The sequence below is a fragment of the Rattus norvegicus genome, chromosome 3 (assembly GCF_021556685.1).
Source record: "Rattus norvegicus strain SHRSP/BbbUtx chromosome 3, alternate assembly SHRSP_T2T, whole genome shotgun sequence".
NCBI lineage: Eukaryota > Metazoa > Chordata > Mammalia > Rodentia > Muridae > Rattus > Rattus norvegicus.
The window spans coordinates 46086536-46105696 of NC_141536.1; the positions used below are offsets into that span (position 1 = coordinate 46086536).

The 19161-nt window shown below is 38.8% G+C and overlaps 1 protein-coding gene across 16 annotated transcripts in view; it reads left to right on the plus strand.

Annotated features, from left to right (window-relative positions):
• Positions 1-19161, plus strand: part of Slc4a10 (solute carrier family 4 member 10) — a 294937-nt gene that overhangs the window by 241285 nt on the left and 34491 nt on the right. For all 16 annotated transcript variants that reach the window (XM_087650803.1, NM_001429835.1, XM_087650811.1 and 13 more), the window contains 4 exon segments: positions 7102-7207; positions 10424-10585; positions 12363-12476; positions 14564-14725. In XM_087650803.1, the coding sequence (XP_087506929.1) occupies positions 7102-7207; positions 10424-10585; positions 12363-12476; positions 14564-14725 (544 nt within the window).

Sequence of the window (19161 nt, forward strand, 5' to 3'; positions counted from 1 at the left end):
CTTCTATTTCCATTTTTAATTCCTTCAACTGTTTGATTGTGTTTTCCTGGAATTCTTTCAGGGATTTTTGCGATTTTTTCAGGGATTTTTGCGATTCCTCTCTGTAGGCTTCTACTTGTTTATTAATGTTTTCCTATGTTTCCCTAAGGGAGTTCTTCACGTCTTTCTTGAAGTCCTCCAGCATCATGATCAAATATGATTTTGAAACTAGATCTTGCTTTTCTGGTGTGTTTGGATCTTCCATGTTTGTTTTGGTGGGAGAATTGGGCTCCGATGATGCCATGTAGTCTTGGTTTCTGTTGCTTGGGTTCCTGCGCTTGCCTCTCGCCATCAGATTATCTCTAGTGTTACTTTGTTCTGCTATTTCTGACAGTGGCTAGACTGTCCTATAAGCCTGTGTGTCAGGAGTGCTGTAGACCTGTTTTCCTCTCTTTCAGTCAGTTATGGGGACAGAGTGTTCTGCTTTCGGGCGTGTAGTTTTTCCTCTCTACAGGTCTTCAGCTGTTCCTGTGGGCCTGTGTCTTGAGTTCACCAGGCAGCTTTCTTGCAGCAGAAAAGTTGGTCTTACCTGTGGTCCCGAGGCTCAAGTTCGCTTGCGGGGTGCTGCCCATGGGCTCTTTGCGGCGGCAGCAACCAGGAAGACCTGTGCCGCCCCTTCCGGGAGCTTATGCAGCCTCAGGAGTGCCCACCTGACCAGGCGGTGAGGTCTCTTTCCCACGGGGTCTGGGAGCAGAGAGCTGCTGCGGGCCGGGATCCGAGAGTGTGGGACTTCCGGTAAACACAGGACGTGCCGGGTTCTAGAGGAGTTCTGCCTCTGTGTGTCCCGATTTCACCAGGCAGCCTTCTTGCAACAGACAAGTTGGTCTTACCTGTGGTCCCGAGGCTCAAGTTTGCTCGCGGGGTGCTGTCCACGGGCTCTCTCGATAATGCATCTTCTTAACAGTGTAAGTCAACAATTTATTCTTTGTGTACACTGTCAGCTCTTCTTTTTGCTAGAACTATTGTTCAATTCATACATCCTAAATAAAATTATCTTCCCTACTTGTCGAAGACAATAAGAAGGCAAAAAATTACATCACTACTCAATATTTAATAGAGAATTCTTTCCTCAGAAATGAACCAAACAGCTTTATAAACCAGATTTTGGTGAGATTGAAAGACTTTTCTTAGAGAGTTTAGAGACTATGAAGTACTGACCCAATTTCTCTTTGCTTCTGTGCTGACCTAAATTTAAGGATGTATTCTGAAGTATTTAAAGTGAAATTTAATGGTGGTTCAATTTACATTGAAAGACCCCAGCCTCGATATTGAAACAATTCATTTTCTGCCTCAAAAAGCTAATATCCTGACCTAGAACCCAATGTAATCTAGAATCCAGCCATCCTTAAATCAGAGAAGTTACAGTCTAGAAAACCTCCACAAACTCTAAAGTTCCTCGAATTTTTGTTTTTCTATAATTTTATGGTTACTCAAAATTTTGAAGCAGACAATATTTGCTTTAGAAAGAAGTTTGTGGTTTATGATTTACCAGTATCAAACAAGGCACAGTGAAGTAGAGCTCATTTTCTGATGTAATGCTTTCTCTAATTGATGTTGTGATCTCTCCGTATCATTCAACCTTACTTTCCTATTGGAAACATTGCCTTGGGTTCCATACAGAAATAATATAATGCAGCTATTGATGTTGTGTTAATGATTTGATACTTTTAATCAAGATATCTGCCATTCCTGTTGTGAAGTGTTCACAAATTATTTTGGTTCATGTAGCATGCAATGCACTGTTCATTCATTCAGCTCAGCTCCGCTGGGTGTTATAAGGGTCACAGCTACTTTGCAGCATTAGTCATCGTTAGAAGCTTTGCTAATAACTTGTGTTAGTGGAAGGAAAACTTCTTTAACCATGGAAATTAACACACTAATTGCTTTAAACAAGATACTTGTAAGATATTTATTGAACTGGCCAAATTTGGTTAATTCAGCATATTTCCTATTTGTAAATGCCTTTCTTGGTAATATAAGGTGTTCTGCCTATATAGTTTACATTTTTTAGTTAGCATGTACAAAACATCAAGTGAAAAGTGTGTGTGTGTGTGTGTGTGTGTGTGTGTGTGTGTGTGCATGAGGGAGAAAAACATTTTTATTTTTATATAAAATAAATGTTCTGTGGTGTGGCTTTATTGATCATATACAAATCAAAATACTATTTAAATAAATGTTTTACTACACATTATACAATATAATTCAGTAATTTTCATATCTTGTATTAATATTTGATTGCTATGAAGCACTCTTGGGGGCTAATTTAGTTAATAAAAATGCTTGAAGAAACAAAGAAATCGCAAACCCTTTCTGTTTAGGGTTTTCTTACACAAAGAAGAGCACTGTTAGTAAATGCCAAGACAGAGGGCCTGAGCATCTGTAGTCCAGGAACTAAAGGGAGGGATAATGCTAAAGGGAATTCTACAGAATGGTGCCTTCCAGAAGACAGCTGTAGGCACTTAGAAAGGAAGGCAGGTCTCCTCCATTAGCCTTGAAACAAAAACTTGTGCTGCTGCAATAGGGCATTCAGTTGCTCTGTTGACCTAATCGCATGTGGCCATTTACACACGCAGGAGTGGTCAGAGAACTGGCTTTCTGTAGGAAGCAATGAAAAACAGACGACATGCTCTTTAGAAAGTGCACTTTAGGCCAACTGATTCATTACTATAAAGCATTGTATTCATTTATTCAGAAATCACATGGTCAGCTCATTAGATGCATAAAAAGGCTTTCTGACTAAGTCTAACATCCTTGTATGATAAATATCCTAGAGAATCTAGGTACACAGAGGGCATACTGCAGCATAAAAATACAATATACAGGAAACCAACAGCCAACATAATGTTGAATGGAGAAAGACTCAAAGCATTTCTACTGTAATGTAGAAGACGAGTATTTACTCTCTCTTCCTGTTCATATATTGTTTAAGTATTAGCTGGAACAACAAGATGTGTGAGAAATTAAGGGACACAAATACAGAAAGAAGAAGTCAAATTAATTATTTCTATGTTCAGATGACGCAATTCTCTCTGTAAAAGTACCTATGTACTCTATCAGGAAGCTTCTACAGTCGGTCAACGTATTCAGCAAGGTAGTGGAGTACAAAGTAATATAGAAAAATCAGTAGCTCACCCGTAGACTATTGACAAACATACAGAGAAAGAAATTAGGCAAATTATCCTGCTCACAGAAATCACAAAAATATCTTGAAATATATCTAACTAAGCAAGTGAAAGATGTATAAAGCAAAATCCTTAAGACATCAAAGAAAGTGATTGAACATCCAAGAAACCTCCCATGCTCATGGGTTAATAGGAATAATATTGTAAAATGACCATACTACCAAAGGCAAATTATAGACTCACACTAATCCCCATCAGAATTCCAGTTCAGTTATTCACTGAATTTGAAAACATAATCTTGAATTCCAAATCTTGAATTTTGAAACACACATACACACACACACACATGCACGCACAGACACACACACATACACATACACGCACACACATACACACATGCACACACACATGCATGCACACACACATGCATGCACGCACACATGCACGCGCACACACACGGAGTGGGGGACATCTTGAACAATGAATTAGTGGAGGGTGTCACTGCTCCTGACTGATGTTCACAGCTGCAGAGCTTTAGTAACAATATAGAGCAAAACAATAATGTAGCAGAGAAGTGGTTCTTTCTTCTGCCTTATTCTTTTACTTTCTATTCCAGGAGCATGTGGTAGTCACAAAGTAATAATAATCACATTGAGGATACAGAACACCTACGTTGAATTTACTTATGATAGATCCTGTCTTGGGGCTCTGTTGATGTTAATTTGTTTGCTCTCACTATAACCTGTGAACTTGATGACTGTCATTGCCATTTCATAGGTGAAGACGACTCGGTAAAATCGATTGACTAAATGTCTAAGATCACTCAGCTAAATGCTTGCCTTGAGCATTAAGTTTGTCTGGAAAATTCAATATTGTGATGATCACACCAAGAAAGTCTTTTACTAATATTCCTACTGTATTGCTGGAATCCCTAGAAGTTACTTTGGGTGAAATTAAACAGAATTTGCTCTTCACTCAGATTTTATTCCCTCAGAGCATTACTTCTGTGTTTTGTTTGGTTTTGTTTGGTTTGGTTTCTTTGCTTTAGATTTTAGGTTGAATCTAAACAATATGGATTGGGTTCATATTAAGGGAAGATACGAAATTTTTCTAATTTTATTCTTGGTTCATATTTAAGAGCCTGGGCACTGGCACTCAGAAGTCCCCTTTGAGCCTTCAGGGCTTATACGGAGATCACTTGCATATTCCCCTGGTTCTGTACTAAGGATTCACCCCAGGCCTCACACTGCTAGACTGACACTTTACTGATAGCAGCGTGCTGAGTTCCCGAGATAACTTAAACTTTCTATGTAAGCATGCGCACCATAAAGCCTGACTGTCGAGAGTTCAGGTGTCTAGTGTGTAAACTCCAGAAAGAACACTGGTTTTCTTGCCTACTCATGATGTCTTTATTATAAAATAAATATTTTAGACTAAAATATTTTTCCAGCTTGGAATTGACTTGAGGAAGGTGGTTTGTCACAGAGCCCTGCCGTGGAGACACGAGTAACTAATATACTTCATGACATGTCTCTCCTTTGAGTTTGCCACGGTTATATCGAGTTTTTGACTTAACACTTTCAGAAGATCACTGTCAGCATGTCAGTGAAAGCAGAACACCAGGAGTACCGTAGCACTGTACACCTGTATGCTCTTCATGTTCGTCACCAACACAGCCAGTCGCTCCAGGTAGCAGAAACCACTGCCCCAAGGAAAGCCACACGGTGAACAAGGTGAACGGAGAAGCCACATCACCAGGTGTATATGGGACTATGAGAATCAGGACACTAAACAGCAGAAATAAAGGTGGTAGAGGTAGCTGTCATAATAGCAGGCAAGAGTGCAGGGCATATGGAGGCGACATTAAAGGAGACATGTCCTGGAAACAGAAACTGGGGAGGCATAGTGAAATGTAGATCACTCGATTTGATCTGGCACTCCCCACTTTTCTTGCTACCCTGATAGGAAGGGCACCAGCTTCTACCTGGAATTATCAGCATATTACAACAGACAGAGCAGGACTTTCAGGGTTAAGCAAGCATTCAAATCTAATTGTTAGTATGGCTCGACTACACTATCCTGCCTATACAATAGTGTAGTATTTCATGTGACCTACACACACCCTCTTGTATCATCTCGATGTTTTATGATATGCGGCACAAGGAAACTAGTTGTTACCCTGCATTCTTTACGATATGGTGGCGAGGAATACACCCACACGAGTTCAGGAAAGATGTCATTTTTCTCGGAATTTTTTTATTAGATATATTTCTTTACTTACATTTCAAATGTTATTCCCTTTCCTGGTTTCCTATCCATAAGACCCCCTCCCCTCCCCCTTCCCCCATCCATCTCCCTTACTGCCCCCACCCCCATATTCCCCTGCACTGGGGGTCCAACCTTGGCAGGACCAACCCTTCTTGGCATATTTTTAAACCACTCTTGGTTGAAGCTGTGAATGAGGACTGGATGAATAGAACTGACTGACATGATACAAGTTTACTTTGAAATTGAACAAAGAAAACTAGCATGATAGAGAAAACAATGATGCTTTCATATTATTCTAGGGTGAAAATTTAATGTTTGTTATAGATCATGAATGACCAAAGAAGGAACTAGAAAATGATGATAATCTTGATGAGAGCGGCCACAATTTCAAAGGAAGCCAAATAGCACAGGGAGAGAGGGGGACAGAGAGATAGAGACATACTGGGGGCGGGGGAGAAAAAGAGAGAGTGGAGGACATACATCTGTGTGAGAAATTTTAATCTCTTCATATTGGTTCTAATGAGTAAGCATTTTCAATCCCATTTTCCATAAAAGGAAACAGATTTAGAGTGATTAAGCCATTTGCCATGGTTGTACAATCAGATGATTGAGCTCTCTGACACAAAAACCTGCATTCTATCACAATGTATCGCTTGTCAGGAACTTAGAGACAACCATTATTGATCACTTGGTGCCTTTGTTTCTTTTTATTAGTATTCTCTGTTAACATCGAAGTCACTAAAATTAACTGCCCATGGTAACTAATGCTTCCATTACCCATTCTCTTAAAACCCATGTCACTGATCATCTTGCCAAAACCCTCTCTGAGTGGGCTCAGCTGGAGAAACTCTGCCTTCCTTTAGTGAGAGGCAAAACCATGCTGTCCTTACAGCCCATCCCAAGTAGGATTTCTTACAGCAATAGAATATAACTCCATTAGGAATGCAGGAGTCACGGTGATGAGCAAGGCAGGTTCCTGTAGTGGAAAACAGAGAGGGTGTTTCCTATGCAGAGGTACTTTTCCTATAGAAATCGCAGCAATGGTCATGTTCTACAGCACAATTAACATAACCAAGGCAGCAGTCTGGTGCACTCCACAGCTGTGTGGCTATGTGGGTTACATTTGCAGTGTGGTTGCTTAGGAAAATGCTTCCCAGCAGACAAGGTAAAAGGTTTACCAGTGAATTCAGTATCCATCCCAGAACCTTTAGTGTGTACTAAAAATGTGCATTGGTGGTTTGATCTTTAGTAGAATTGTCACTCATCACCAAGGTAAGTATTACACTAGATATCTAGGCTTTTCACTTCAATCAAGCGCTAAATGAGAATTGTATGGGAAATTATATGTGACCTTTAGAGCGTGAATTAAATGTTGCCTTCACTTTTAATTGATGAAATTGTACAAATAACTAAGGTAGGTAATCTTATTACAATACACTGGATAGTTATAATTTTTTCAGGTGACTTATACCTTACAGGCAAGTAGATACTAGAGTGGTTCCCTCATTCTCAGAAATGCTACACAGGGCTCTAGTATCCCAACACTCTGTTGAAATAGTCTTTCCAAGGGTGGTCTAAATGACCCAACTACTGTCCTGCCAGATGAATGAATGCTTTATCTAAGGAAAACACATACTTTTCTTTCAGAAAAGGAATTATCTTGCCTTTTCAGGTGTAACTGTATGGAGCCACACAGTCCCAGCAATGACACACTGAAGGAGTGGCGCGAGTCCAACATTTCTGCCTCTGACATAATTTGGGGGAACCTAACTGTGTCAGTAAGTAAAACATGACAAAAGAACGCACATCTTGAGTCATTTACTATAAAGACCGTCTGTCAACTTTTTGCCCCATTCAAGTCAGTTTAAGTCCCAGCAAAAAGACGTAGTTAGGCTACCACGGTTGCTGTGGTCGATGGGACACTGGTAGAATTTGTGCTGGCATTTGTGTAGTTTCCCTCGCTGTTTGTGTTTGACTCATTGGTGGGCACTTGGTTTGAGTTGGCTCTGAGAATTGCGCCTGCCACGCTGCAGTGTGGTCTTGGCCCTGGTTCTGGTGTGTAGGTAAAGGTAAGGCTGGTGGAGTAAATGATTCCATCATTATGGACCAAAGTTACCGGAACTTGGATTGGATGCCGGACCCATCTCCAACCTTCTCAGAACGCAGACACGTCTGTGGCCACACAGAGCATGTTCTCTCCACATCTGTACATTGTTTCAGCTTCTACGTCCCTAAACCATACTTGTGAATTTGGAGTAAAGTTTTGTCCTGTAAGTTCAAGCATTGCTCTGTCCCCACTGCCCGCCATTCAACTGGAGACTTTGTAAGACAGGCACAGGAGTTATGGGGCACTGACAAGGCGCATTCCCTCATAGAACACACACTCTGCCTTATCTGTGCTGACAATGTCCAGGATGCTCCATTGTTTATCATTTCTGTATTTCGTTCTTTTGGACATGGAGTGGCCTGAAATTGAATTAATCTTTCTTGAGAAAGGCACAAGTACATTCTTTTTGTATCCTTAAGGTAAAGTGCACATTTGTGGTTGTGATACAGGTTTGCATCCAGTAATACTGTCTGCAAAATCAAAGGGTTAAATGTTTGATAAACAACAAATGATTATGATGAACTACTTTCACCTCACATGTTTACTATTTAATTCAGCTTTTATGGCAAACTAATAGATGTAGATTTCTGTCTCTGCACATACATAAGTACAGTCAGCAACATCTCACAGCAAGGAGAGATGAATGGAAACACTTGGAGGAAGGGGAGGGGAGGGGGATATGTGATTATATCGTAATTATTGTTATTATATTGTAATTATATTATAGCTACATTGTAATTACAAAAATCTTTTTAAAAAGAAGGAAAAGTGATTATCAGTCGCTTGACATTTGTTTCAATGCTTTTAATACATATATGTATGTATGAAAAGACACTCATAATTTTAAATTCTTATTTTCAAAATATACTAATAATTTCAGTTCTAATTTCTACAAGTTTACAGAATTGTTGAAATAGATTGTGTTTGAAGAGGCATTAGAATCTGTGTGACATCACCGTCTTTTGAATACTTATTGCATGGTAAAGCATGTTACACTAAAATGAGAGAAGGGCTTTGAAATTCGTTTGCACGTCCAAAGGACACCTTTCTCTCCCTGTGTCACTACAACTCTTTGACTCTGTCTCTGACTCTCTCTCTCTCTCTCTCTCTCTCTCTCTCTCTCTCTCTCTCTCTCTCTCTCTCTCTGTGTGTGTGTGTGTGCTTTGAACATATAGATAGTGTAAAACTGAAAATAAATGTTGAATTCTGTAGGTAAAAACTTTCCATCTCCTGGAAAACAAGAGCAAATGATACTTTGCTGTTTGCATTGAGCTGTGCTAACTAGGCTTTGGTATTGGTGGTTTGTTATGGATAGGCAGTTGAATGGCCTTTTCTAGCCTCTGCCTTCTTAGGAGGAGAGGATCTGACCCACCTGCATCCAAAGAATGCTTAGAAGCCTTTCAGACATGAGCAAAGGACTACAGGTGCTCACAAATCACTATGTAAAGTGTGGGATGCCCACTTCCTCTGCTTAGACATCCTGGTACACATAACACGGGTCAGAAATTGTTCCAAGCATTTCTGAATATGCACTCAAAAAGAGATGAGACATTTGAAGGATTTTTGAAAAATTTTTATTTATTAAGTTTTAAGAAGGAAAATTAAAGCTATAAATAAGTCCTAGAGGTGTACTCTATAGTTCTTCAGTAACCAAGTTTCTGTGCTCTGAATCAACTTAGCATGAATAATTGAAATTTAGCTAACAATAAAGGCAGTGTGGGGTCTGTTATGTGGCTGTAAGTTATCCTGATAGGATTTCTCAAGAATCCTTAGATTGGGGACCTATATCAAGGGGAGGTTGGTTGGTTGTTTGCAGATGACAATGTGGCCACTTATTTATTCTAAATATTTCAGAGGAGTTGTTTTATGCTATAGTGAACTCAGGGGCTTGAAATCTGATTCAGTGAAAACACTCTATCTGTAAATATTCCATATACTGTTCCACAAAGCAAGTTTTATTTAGGGTCACAATACCTAGAAGGATAAAGATTTCCCTGGCTTCTTTAAGCTGATATTTTCTATTTATTTTGAATGCAGTAATATAATTTTTAGAACACAAAAGTTTTCCAAGATGACTTAGAAATATTTTTTCCTTTCAAAATATTTAAAGCTTATATAAAATGCTGTTTTCACCTCTTGAAATTCTTTTTGACTCTGCTGCCACCTAATGGCTAAGACAGTAATTAAATTTTCTTTCTTTTTTTTTTTTTTTTTTTTTTTTTTTTTTTTTTTTTTTTTCCTTAAACAAAACATAGCAAACATAAAACAGAAGAAAGACCATAGGGAAAGCAGACTAAGCATGAACTTTGCTTTGTTCATGTAGTAATTTCTTTATCATTTGTTATTTGAATCCAACAGTTACCATATATGATTCAAATTTCCATTTCTTAACTATGTATCATTTTTTTGGTTACCTTTCTTATCCTTCTTGGTAATTTTGAACTAGTTCTTAAAAATAATTATTGTTCTGTACTATTCAATAATTCCTACCAAAAGAGTGGCGCTCTACCACATAGCATTAGTGAGGCTGAAAAATGTTGCTTAGTTTCTCCATGTCTTAGCTTTCTCTGATAGCAAATATAAATGAAAACACTGATTTATGTTGTTGGTGTGAGAAAAAAAAACTAAAATGATATATTTAAATGCTTTGCCATATATGTGATGTTAGTACAAACTATACATTATCAAACATCACATTTAAAATATCTGTTATCTTGAACTTAAAACCTATCCAAGTAGAACTTGAAAACAAGTATCATGTCTCCTAAATTCCCCGTGGGAACCATGGGTGGGCAGTTTTGGTGTCTCAGCTGCGGTTGATCAGGTGTTAGTTTCTGAAAGAAATGCACTGAACGTTCTTTACCAGCTGTGTTTCCCTTCCTCTCAGGAGTGCAGATCACTCCACGGGGAATATGTCGGGCGAGCCTGTGGCCATGGCCACCCGTATGTGCCGGACGTTCTCTTCTGGTCAGTGATCCTGTTCTTCTCCACAGTTACTATGTCAGCCACCCTGAAGCAGTTCAAGACCAGCCGGTATTTCCCCACTAAGGTACTTGGGTTCTAATATTTCTGATCCAAATATAAACTAAATATAGTTGTTCTGTAATCCTACATGTTCAAGACTAAGGGAGAGTTCTTAATGGAACGACATGAACTGTAGAAAGGTCATGAGGGAACTGGCAAGCTAGACATGGGCGCTGGAACAGGACTGGGGAGGAAGCCCTTTGTGACATAGATACCAGAAGTGGCACAAGCTCTTCCTCTTGTCCTTCAAACTGAAAGGTCAACACTTCCCTTCCCACGTACAGTTTTGGAAAGTCAAAGTACACGCCATATTAGTGACTGTCGCTTTCTTTCCCTGGGAGCAGTGGGGCCGGTACTAGCCTGACGGGAATCTCAGCGGAGCCAGAGTTACTCTCTCTAAATGGAGAAGCCCTGCACTGTGCACTAGAACACTGTTTTCTTTTCTTGTTTTAAACGCATCACTCCTCTAAGCTACCGTGATTTTATCTGCATATTTGAGGAAATAAACAGAGAATCAACCAAGTTCAATATTTAACACTGCAAAGTAAAATCTATGAGGTCTGATCCCACCATGAAAAGGGCCAGGATGAGATTTAAGACACACACACACACACACACACACACACACACACACACACACACACACACATACACACACACACCCACCACCACCACCACCACCATCAAAGAAACAAATGTTTTCGGATCTCAAAAAAAAAAAATCCACTTTGGTAAATAAGCCAAGAGTTCCTTCCAGGGACCCCTGCTTTTTCTGTCACTATCTTCTTTAAGAAAGATGACAGTTTTATCTCCTCTACCTTTCAGCTTAACTTGATCAATGCTGAACTATCTATGTTGGAACCTAAGGATTTTGTCCATAGGTTGCAAAAGCATACTAATAGAAAAGAAATATTGTTGATAGTTGTTTAAGAATAACTACTCAAAAATGTCCTTGTAGGGCTTGGGAGATGGTTCAATCTGTGAAGTGCTTGCACTTTAATCATAAGAACCTAAACCGAGAGTCCATGCAGAATCCATGCTAAGAACAAACAGCTGGCTGTCTGCGGCAGACCTGTAATACCAGATGGTGAGATTGCAGGGGAAAGAGGTGCATCCTGTGTGTGCCTTTGCCTGAGCTACCTGATGAGATTCCGTGCCAACGAGAAACCCTGTCTGGGGGCCAGTATCGAAGGAGGTTTTTCTCTGATTTGTACATTGTGCCATGAACTGTGCACCACTGCACAATGGCTTTCTACAATGAGAAATGGTTTGAAAACTGGCTTATATAAAGTTCATTTTAAATCAAAGAAATTTTAAAATTTGCCTACACTGTTGTATCTATTACTAATTGACATACCTAAGTAAAGTAATTAAAGTAATTAAAACATGCTTCTTTAATAAAAACATTTCATTTCATTGTCCTTTGGATTCATGATGTTAAAATATAAGTTGTAGGAAAGAGTACTAAAATTCATCTGATACAGGGCAGGCAACTTTATTCTGTGTTCTAAATTTTCACACACGTGGGTTTGTAATAGATACTTTAAGTAGATATTAAAAAGAAAATGACCACCATTATTTCCATTCAACAAATCTTTATTCTGGATAGTATGGAAAAGAAACATAGGTAGGTACTCAGGCAGTAGCATCATGTAGTTAATGATACTACTTTATAATGTGCATATAACATAACATCACAATGTTATGTCACCGTGGTCTTAAAGCATGATTCACGACTTGTCCTGAATATTTCTATTTATTTATAGCTCCCTCAAACTAACAACATTTTTCATTTTTTTTAGGTTCGATCCATAGTGAGTGATTTTGCGGTTTTTCTTACAATTCTGTGTATGGTTTTAATTGACTATGCCATTGGGATCCCATCGCCAAAACTACAAGTACCAAGTGTTTTCAAGGTGAATTTATCTAGCACATAACATCTATCTACTTTTCTATTTCTCTGTGTCTAATGGATGATATCTGTGACCCCAGTACAAGAGATTTTCTTGAGAGCATGAACAATATACATTAAGAAATTAAGTAATAAATTGTTGTGTAGAATTAAAAAGAATCATAAAAATAAAACCTGAAGACTGCTGAAGCATTTCCTATCTATTACAGTTGGAATAAATACAAACAATACAACATGCCTAAAAACCAAGGAAGCATTCTGAAACTAAGGAGCGTGCATTATTGTGAGGCAAAACTGCAGGGTTTGAAAAACAGATAAAAACTAGGCTTCCGATGAGTATGCCATCCATATTATAAAGGCAGGACAGCCCTCGATGCCAGCAAATTTACTACCTCAGCCTGTTTTCTCATCTGTCAAACAGAGCTAGGGACTTAATCATAGAATCATTTGCTGCCATAATGAATTCCTCTGGGACTCATTTCCAGCATCAGCCATGTTTTGAACCTTTTGCTGGGCTTCTGATGTGACTAAGTTCCTGTTGGGTTTTTTTTTTCCATATAGTAGCCTGTAATATAGTAACAATAAGTTACTATATTACACCAAAACCTTCTGCTTCTATGTCTGTGACTCTAAACTAGAAGAAAGCTCTGCCTTGTTTCTAGTGTAGTGTGCAGTGCAATTTTAAAGTTGCCTACAGTAAACAGTAAGCATCGATGTCACTTATTAAATAGGTATTGATTGAGAATGACGTCTTAATTAGTCTGCTGGAGTCAAAATTCGACCTCAATTAATTACTAGCCCTGCAACCTTAAAGAACTTACTATGGCACTGTGTGCCTCAATTTCATCTTTACAGTGCTGTGAAGAGAAAATGGATTAATAGATAACACACTTAGAATGGTGTCCTTAATGATCGAAATGTTCCATGAGTTCATTATATATTGGATGCTGTTGTTGTAAAAATATAAAAATAAAAAAGTACGGTTGTCTTTTACCCCCTAGGTCCACACAGCTAGCTATCTTGGCGAAAACACAGCCCAGCCGCATGCTTTCCTACACTCAAACCCTCACATAAAAGAACACACAACACAATAATCTTTGACCCAATTGATAAGATATAATTGCCCACTTAAACATACAAAGCCCGGTATCACCCATCCCTTAAGAACATTGATAAAAACCTGTAAATTCACAGAGCAGAATCTTTTTTTTTTTTTATTAACTTGAGTATTTCTTATATACATTTCGAGTGTTATTCCCTTTCCCGGTTTCCGGGCAAACATCCCCCTCCCCCCTCCCCTTCCTTATGGGTGTTCCCCTCCCAACCCTCCCCCCATTGCCGCCCTCCCCCCATAGACTAGTTCACTGGGGGTTCAGTCTTAGCAGGACCCAGGGCTTCCCCTTCCACTGGTGCTCTTACTAGGATATTCATTGCTACCTATGAGGTCAGAGTCCAGGGTCAGTCCATGTATAGTCTTTAGGTAGTGGCTTAGTCCCTGGAAGCTCTGGTTGCTTGACATTGTTGTACTTTTGGGGTCTCGAGCCCCTTCAAGCTCTTCCAGTCCTTTCTCTGATTCCTTCAATAGGGGACCTATTCTCAGTTCAGTGGTTTGCTGCTGGCATTCGCCTCTGTATTTGCTGTATTCTGGCTGTGTCTCTCAGGAGAGATCTACATCCGGCTCCTGTCGGTCTGCAGAATCTTAACGTCACCTGCCATGGCTTCTCCCCTCTCTCTGTCTCTCCTTCTCTCCTAGTCTCCTCCTCTTCCTTCAAACTTCTCTCCCGCCCATCCTTCCTTCTCCTCCAATGATAGGCCTCCTTCTATCCTGTACCTGCCCCTCACCCGTACTTTACAAATTCAATGGGGAAAAGGTTCTGGTGAAGTCACCTGATTCCTGAGTATGTGGCAGGGCAGCTGTCCTTGGGGCAGCGGAATTAGCATCAAAATACAGATAACTTCAGGGCAAACCACAAGAGGATGCTCAACCAATCATTTCATAATTAAGAATTTCCTGTTTATATCTCTATGACTTAGTTTGATTAGGTATTCATCAATCTTGCTACTGATCTGTATGCTTAATTTTTTTCTCAGCCCACCAGAGACGACCGTGGCTGGTTTGTTACACCTTTAGGTCCAAACCCATGGTGGACAATCATTGCTGCCATCATTCCAGCATTACTCTGTACTATTCTGATTTTCATGGACCAGCAGATTACAGCTGTTATCATCAACAGGAAGGAGCACAAGCTAAAGGTACATGCTTAACACCCATTATAATATAAGTAATTCATATTCAGCTGATAGTAATTGACAGTCATAGGTTTCATCTTTATTATGTGTTCATTGTTCAGTACAAAAAGACTGTTTTGGGGTTTGTAGTTTTTATTGTTTTCTAGTACACTTTGTCTTAAGGTGATAGGAAAATTTGGTTGCAACATTTGTCTATCCTCCAGTCTGAAACCTTACTTTTAAAGGGAAAAGCGGTTCTAACTTTAGCATGCTTAACATTAATTTAATGAAATATTCAATTCTGGTAAGTAAATACTTACCAACCTGAATTATGTCTGGGATTGCTCTATTCCTTTATTTGATGCCACGTATTTTCATTATTGTAAGGGACCATATTTCAGGTATGTTTCACTGAATTATGTCATTTAAAAATTATTATTTGTTTATAATGCCTAAAACAAAGGGAAACCTTGGCCATAAATACTGTAGTTTATAAGAGACATCTTTGAGCATTATTGTGGACCTTTAGTAAAAATATTTTTTATTTAATATAATCTGGCCTGCTGTTTTGCAACTGTAATTAGAGATTTCCACCATCATTTATTTGTATGGAATACACACACACACACACACACACACACATACACACACATACACACACACACACACACACACACACACACACACACACATTCACTAAGTCCACAGGAACAGGGGCAGAAGGAATGTGAGAGCCAGAGGAACAGGAGGTGTTCTATGAGTTAGGAAATCTATACCCATGAACTGAAGCAAGGACAACACCAAAAGACATGCTAACATGAAATAGGAGAATGTCGCCAGATCCTTTAGTAGACAGAGAACTGCAGGGAGCTAATGATTGCTGAGAGAAGGAGAATCAGTCTTTCTCAGGCTCGAGCCCCTATTTGATTATCAGCCCTGCAGTTGTATACACATAAGCAATGCTAAATGGAGTCAGTGAATTATATTCACGTGTGTGTGTGTGTGTGTGTGTGTGTGTGTGCGTGTGTGGGGGGGGGTAACAATAATAAAGAAGTAGAGGCCATACGTTTGAAAAGGAGGTTGCAGATGGGGCAGAAGTTGGGGGAAAAAAGCAGAAAAGGGTGGGGGCAGGAAATGACTTAATTTTATTTAATTATTTTTTAAATCAGAATCAAAACTTGTAAAATAGGACATACATAATTATTCTCTGACACTGAAGAAATTGACAGCCACCTCTGCACATCTTTTAAAGTAAAAAATTATTGACTGAAATAACTCTTTTGCTATGTACAATTTTATAAATATATTAGGATAATTAAAATGCCTGTGTAAACTATTTTATTGATATAACAATAAGCATAGTTATAAGAATATATAATTATTTATAATAAATTATATTAAGGAGTTTGCAGTACATATTAGAAAGAATGAGCATTTCCTCATTCTATTGAAAAAATTTTAAGATGAAACTTCTTTTAAAAATAATTAATTCAATTTGCTTGTGGTTTTTGTTAAATAAAAATTTTAATTATTGAATATATATAATTTACATTTTCACAAATTCTTAATACCAGATATTGTGACTAACTCTTGAAATTCCAGCATTTGGGAGACTGAGTCAGGAAGCTCATCTTGAGTTCAAGGCCACCTTGACTACCAGTGAAACTACCTTATTGAACAGCACAGCCAATCATGCGGCTCCGTAAAGTCAATACAGCATAATGCTACCAAGTCTATTCCCTGCTACTCTCTAAAATCAAAGACATTTACAACTCTACACCTTGTTTTTCCTTTTTAAAAAATAAAAATATCTTCACCTTTCTGTTTTTGTATGAGTTTTATTTTAAACACAGAGACTATAAAGAGTTAAAGGAAAAAGTGAGAATTCTATATTCCATTAATCTGAAAGTGATGTTGCTTATCCTTTTCATACAAACGCAGGCAGCTTTTCTCTGGTACTAGGGGTCTGAAGGGTGGCATGCCCAGCTCAAAGCAAACATTTATATGGTGCACGTACTGCTTGCTTTTACTCAGTAGGACCATTACCTTAAAGACACACCAACGACATAATTTGAATCACCATTTCGAATAAGTGCATTTCATTGTATTCATGTTCAAGGTTGGATGAAAAGACTCCTATTTAGGAAGTAAGTACGCTATACAGTCACCTTTTGCCTTTTGAAGAGTAGTTTAGTAGTAAACAGGCAGAAATACCATGACGTTGCTGAAGCTTGACCATGCGTACAGGCTGTCGTTAAACTGCTCTAGGTAGAGCTATTTCAAGCCCTTGGAGGAATCATATTTAAAATGCTAGACGTAGATGAAGACTTGCTGAGGTTGGTACCATCTCCTCTACACTTAAATGCCCCAGCTCCTTCCCAGTGACTCAGCCTTGTGAGTCCCAGGCCCTTGCTCTTGCTCCTCAGCTTTGATACAAATGAGTATGTCCTCGACATTTATAGCTGTTCCATAGTTCCAGATCGACACATTCCTCTCCTCCTTTGCTTGAGTACAGCGTTACTAGTGTACAGTTGAACATTCTTCAAGTGTTTCTTCAGAGTACGCAAATGGATAGAATGGAATAAAGAAGTACATCTTTTAATATCCAGTCCCTGAAATAAACACAGGCAATACTAAATTATCTCTTTTGTTACATGAATAAATCAGTGTATATTTAACTTTTTAAATATAAATTTTAAATCAGCATGTTTAGTGAACAGCAGACTGGCTTCATCACACTGTCTGTACTCCTCAGTAGTCAGTCTGTCCTCGGCCACCACACTGTGAGTGCTCTACACTCATTCTAGATAGAGTTGTCAAGGCAGGCTTCCTCTGGTCTAGTCATAATTTAACAACAATTAAACATTATATTATTATTATCATCATCATCATCATTATTACTATTACTATTTGACTACAGCCACTTTCACCTGTACGTACCACTATGGTTTAGTCTATTGTTGCTGATTTTCCTTTTGACAACAACAAAAATATTACTTCTTACAATATCATTGATTAAGAATAACATTTTGTCCCATGGATATTCTCCCTGCCTATTGCTACACTGAAATTTTTTCAAAGTTTCCTGGCTTTGGCATGAGCTTCATGTTCATGAAAAGATGTTCCCTGAGTATATCCCCAAGTCGCAAGCTAACCACACTTCTGGCCTTTATTAATCTTTTGACTGAAAGCTCCTGTCCCCTGTGTTGGAACATTGTTCTTGTCCCCTTCGTTGGAACATTGTTCCTGTCCCCTTGGTTGGAACATTGTTCCTGTCCCCTTGGTTGGAACACTGTTCCATGTCCCCTTGGTTGGAACACTGTTCCATGAATCGTGTTTTTTCATTTCTGTGCAAGCACATAGTCGATGCAACATGTATCTGAGCTCACACTGTCTCTTGAGGTCATCTCAAAATTCTCACCATCTTAGATCTCTTCCAAAGTTTTATAGGGCTTTTGATTTTTCAGCACCTCATTGCCAGCACTAGTCATTTTCATTTACATGATATTTTTCATGACACCGAGAAAATGTTTTTACAATAATTTTGTAGTAGTAAATACACAATAAAGTGTTGAGTTACAGAGAATACACAACTCATTGGTTAGGTACCTTACTATACCCAAGAACGAGGGAGCATAAATTAACAAAACTCAAATCACCCCACTGGCCTTTGTGTCACGCAAACACTAAAGCGGCCACAAAAATAAAAATATGACCAGGAAAATTATTATGTATCTACATAGATGTGCAAATAAATCTGTTCTCGCTAGAATTTATGTTTTCCCTTTTGAATTGCCGAGGGCGGGGCATAGGCAAAGATTAACTATTCCTCTTTAAAGGCACTAAAAACAAAAGCTTGGTTTTGTTTAGAGTGTACTCTGCAAAAGTGGAAATAAAGAGAGACATTATTTTGTAGAAAAGAAAGTTTCTGTTAAGATACAGCTCTGGGATTTTCTACATGTTTCTGTAGACAGTTCAGGCTTCTTTTGACATCATTTTTAATAAACAGCAATACAATCCCAGATCACTGGAGCAAATGAATGCATTCGCAGCGTTCATTTGGCACCACGTTCCCTTGATGACTATGGCATTTGATATGTTCTTTTTTGCCCTCTTTGTCAGCCTGGCTCCTCATGTCAATCTATAGTCTTTTATGTGGTTAACTTGACAGATGCAGGAAATTGCTGCCAAGCTTTGAAATGATTTTTTTCAGCAGTGGCATCTGGGTATCAGATGGTCCTCTTGGCTGGCCTCTTGTCTTGCTGCATGTTGGTTTTAGTGGGGTCTGGTGTAGCATCACCTGTTGCTATGCTCCCTCTTCCTCCCATATGTCCATTTCCCATGATTCAAGGGTGAATGTGAAAATAAAAGCTACAGTTCTGTCTTTATTTAAAAAAAAAAAACTACAGAAATATGTTGCAAGGTGCAGAGGTCCCTCTCTGACAAAGGATACCTCCCTT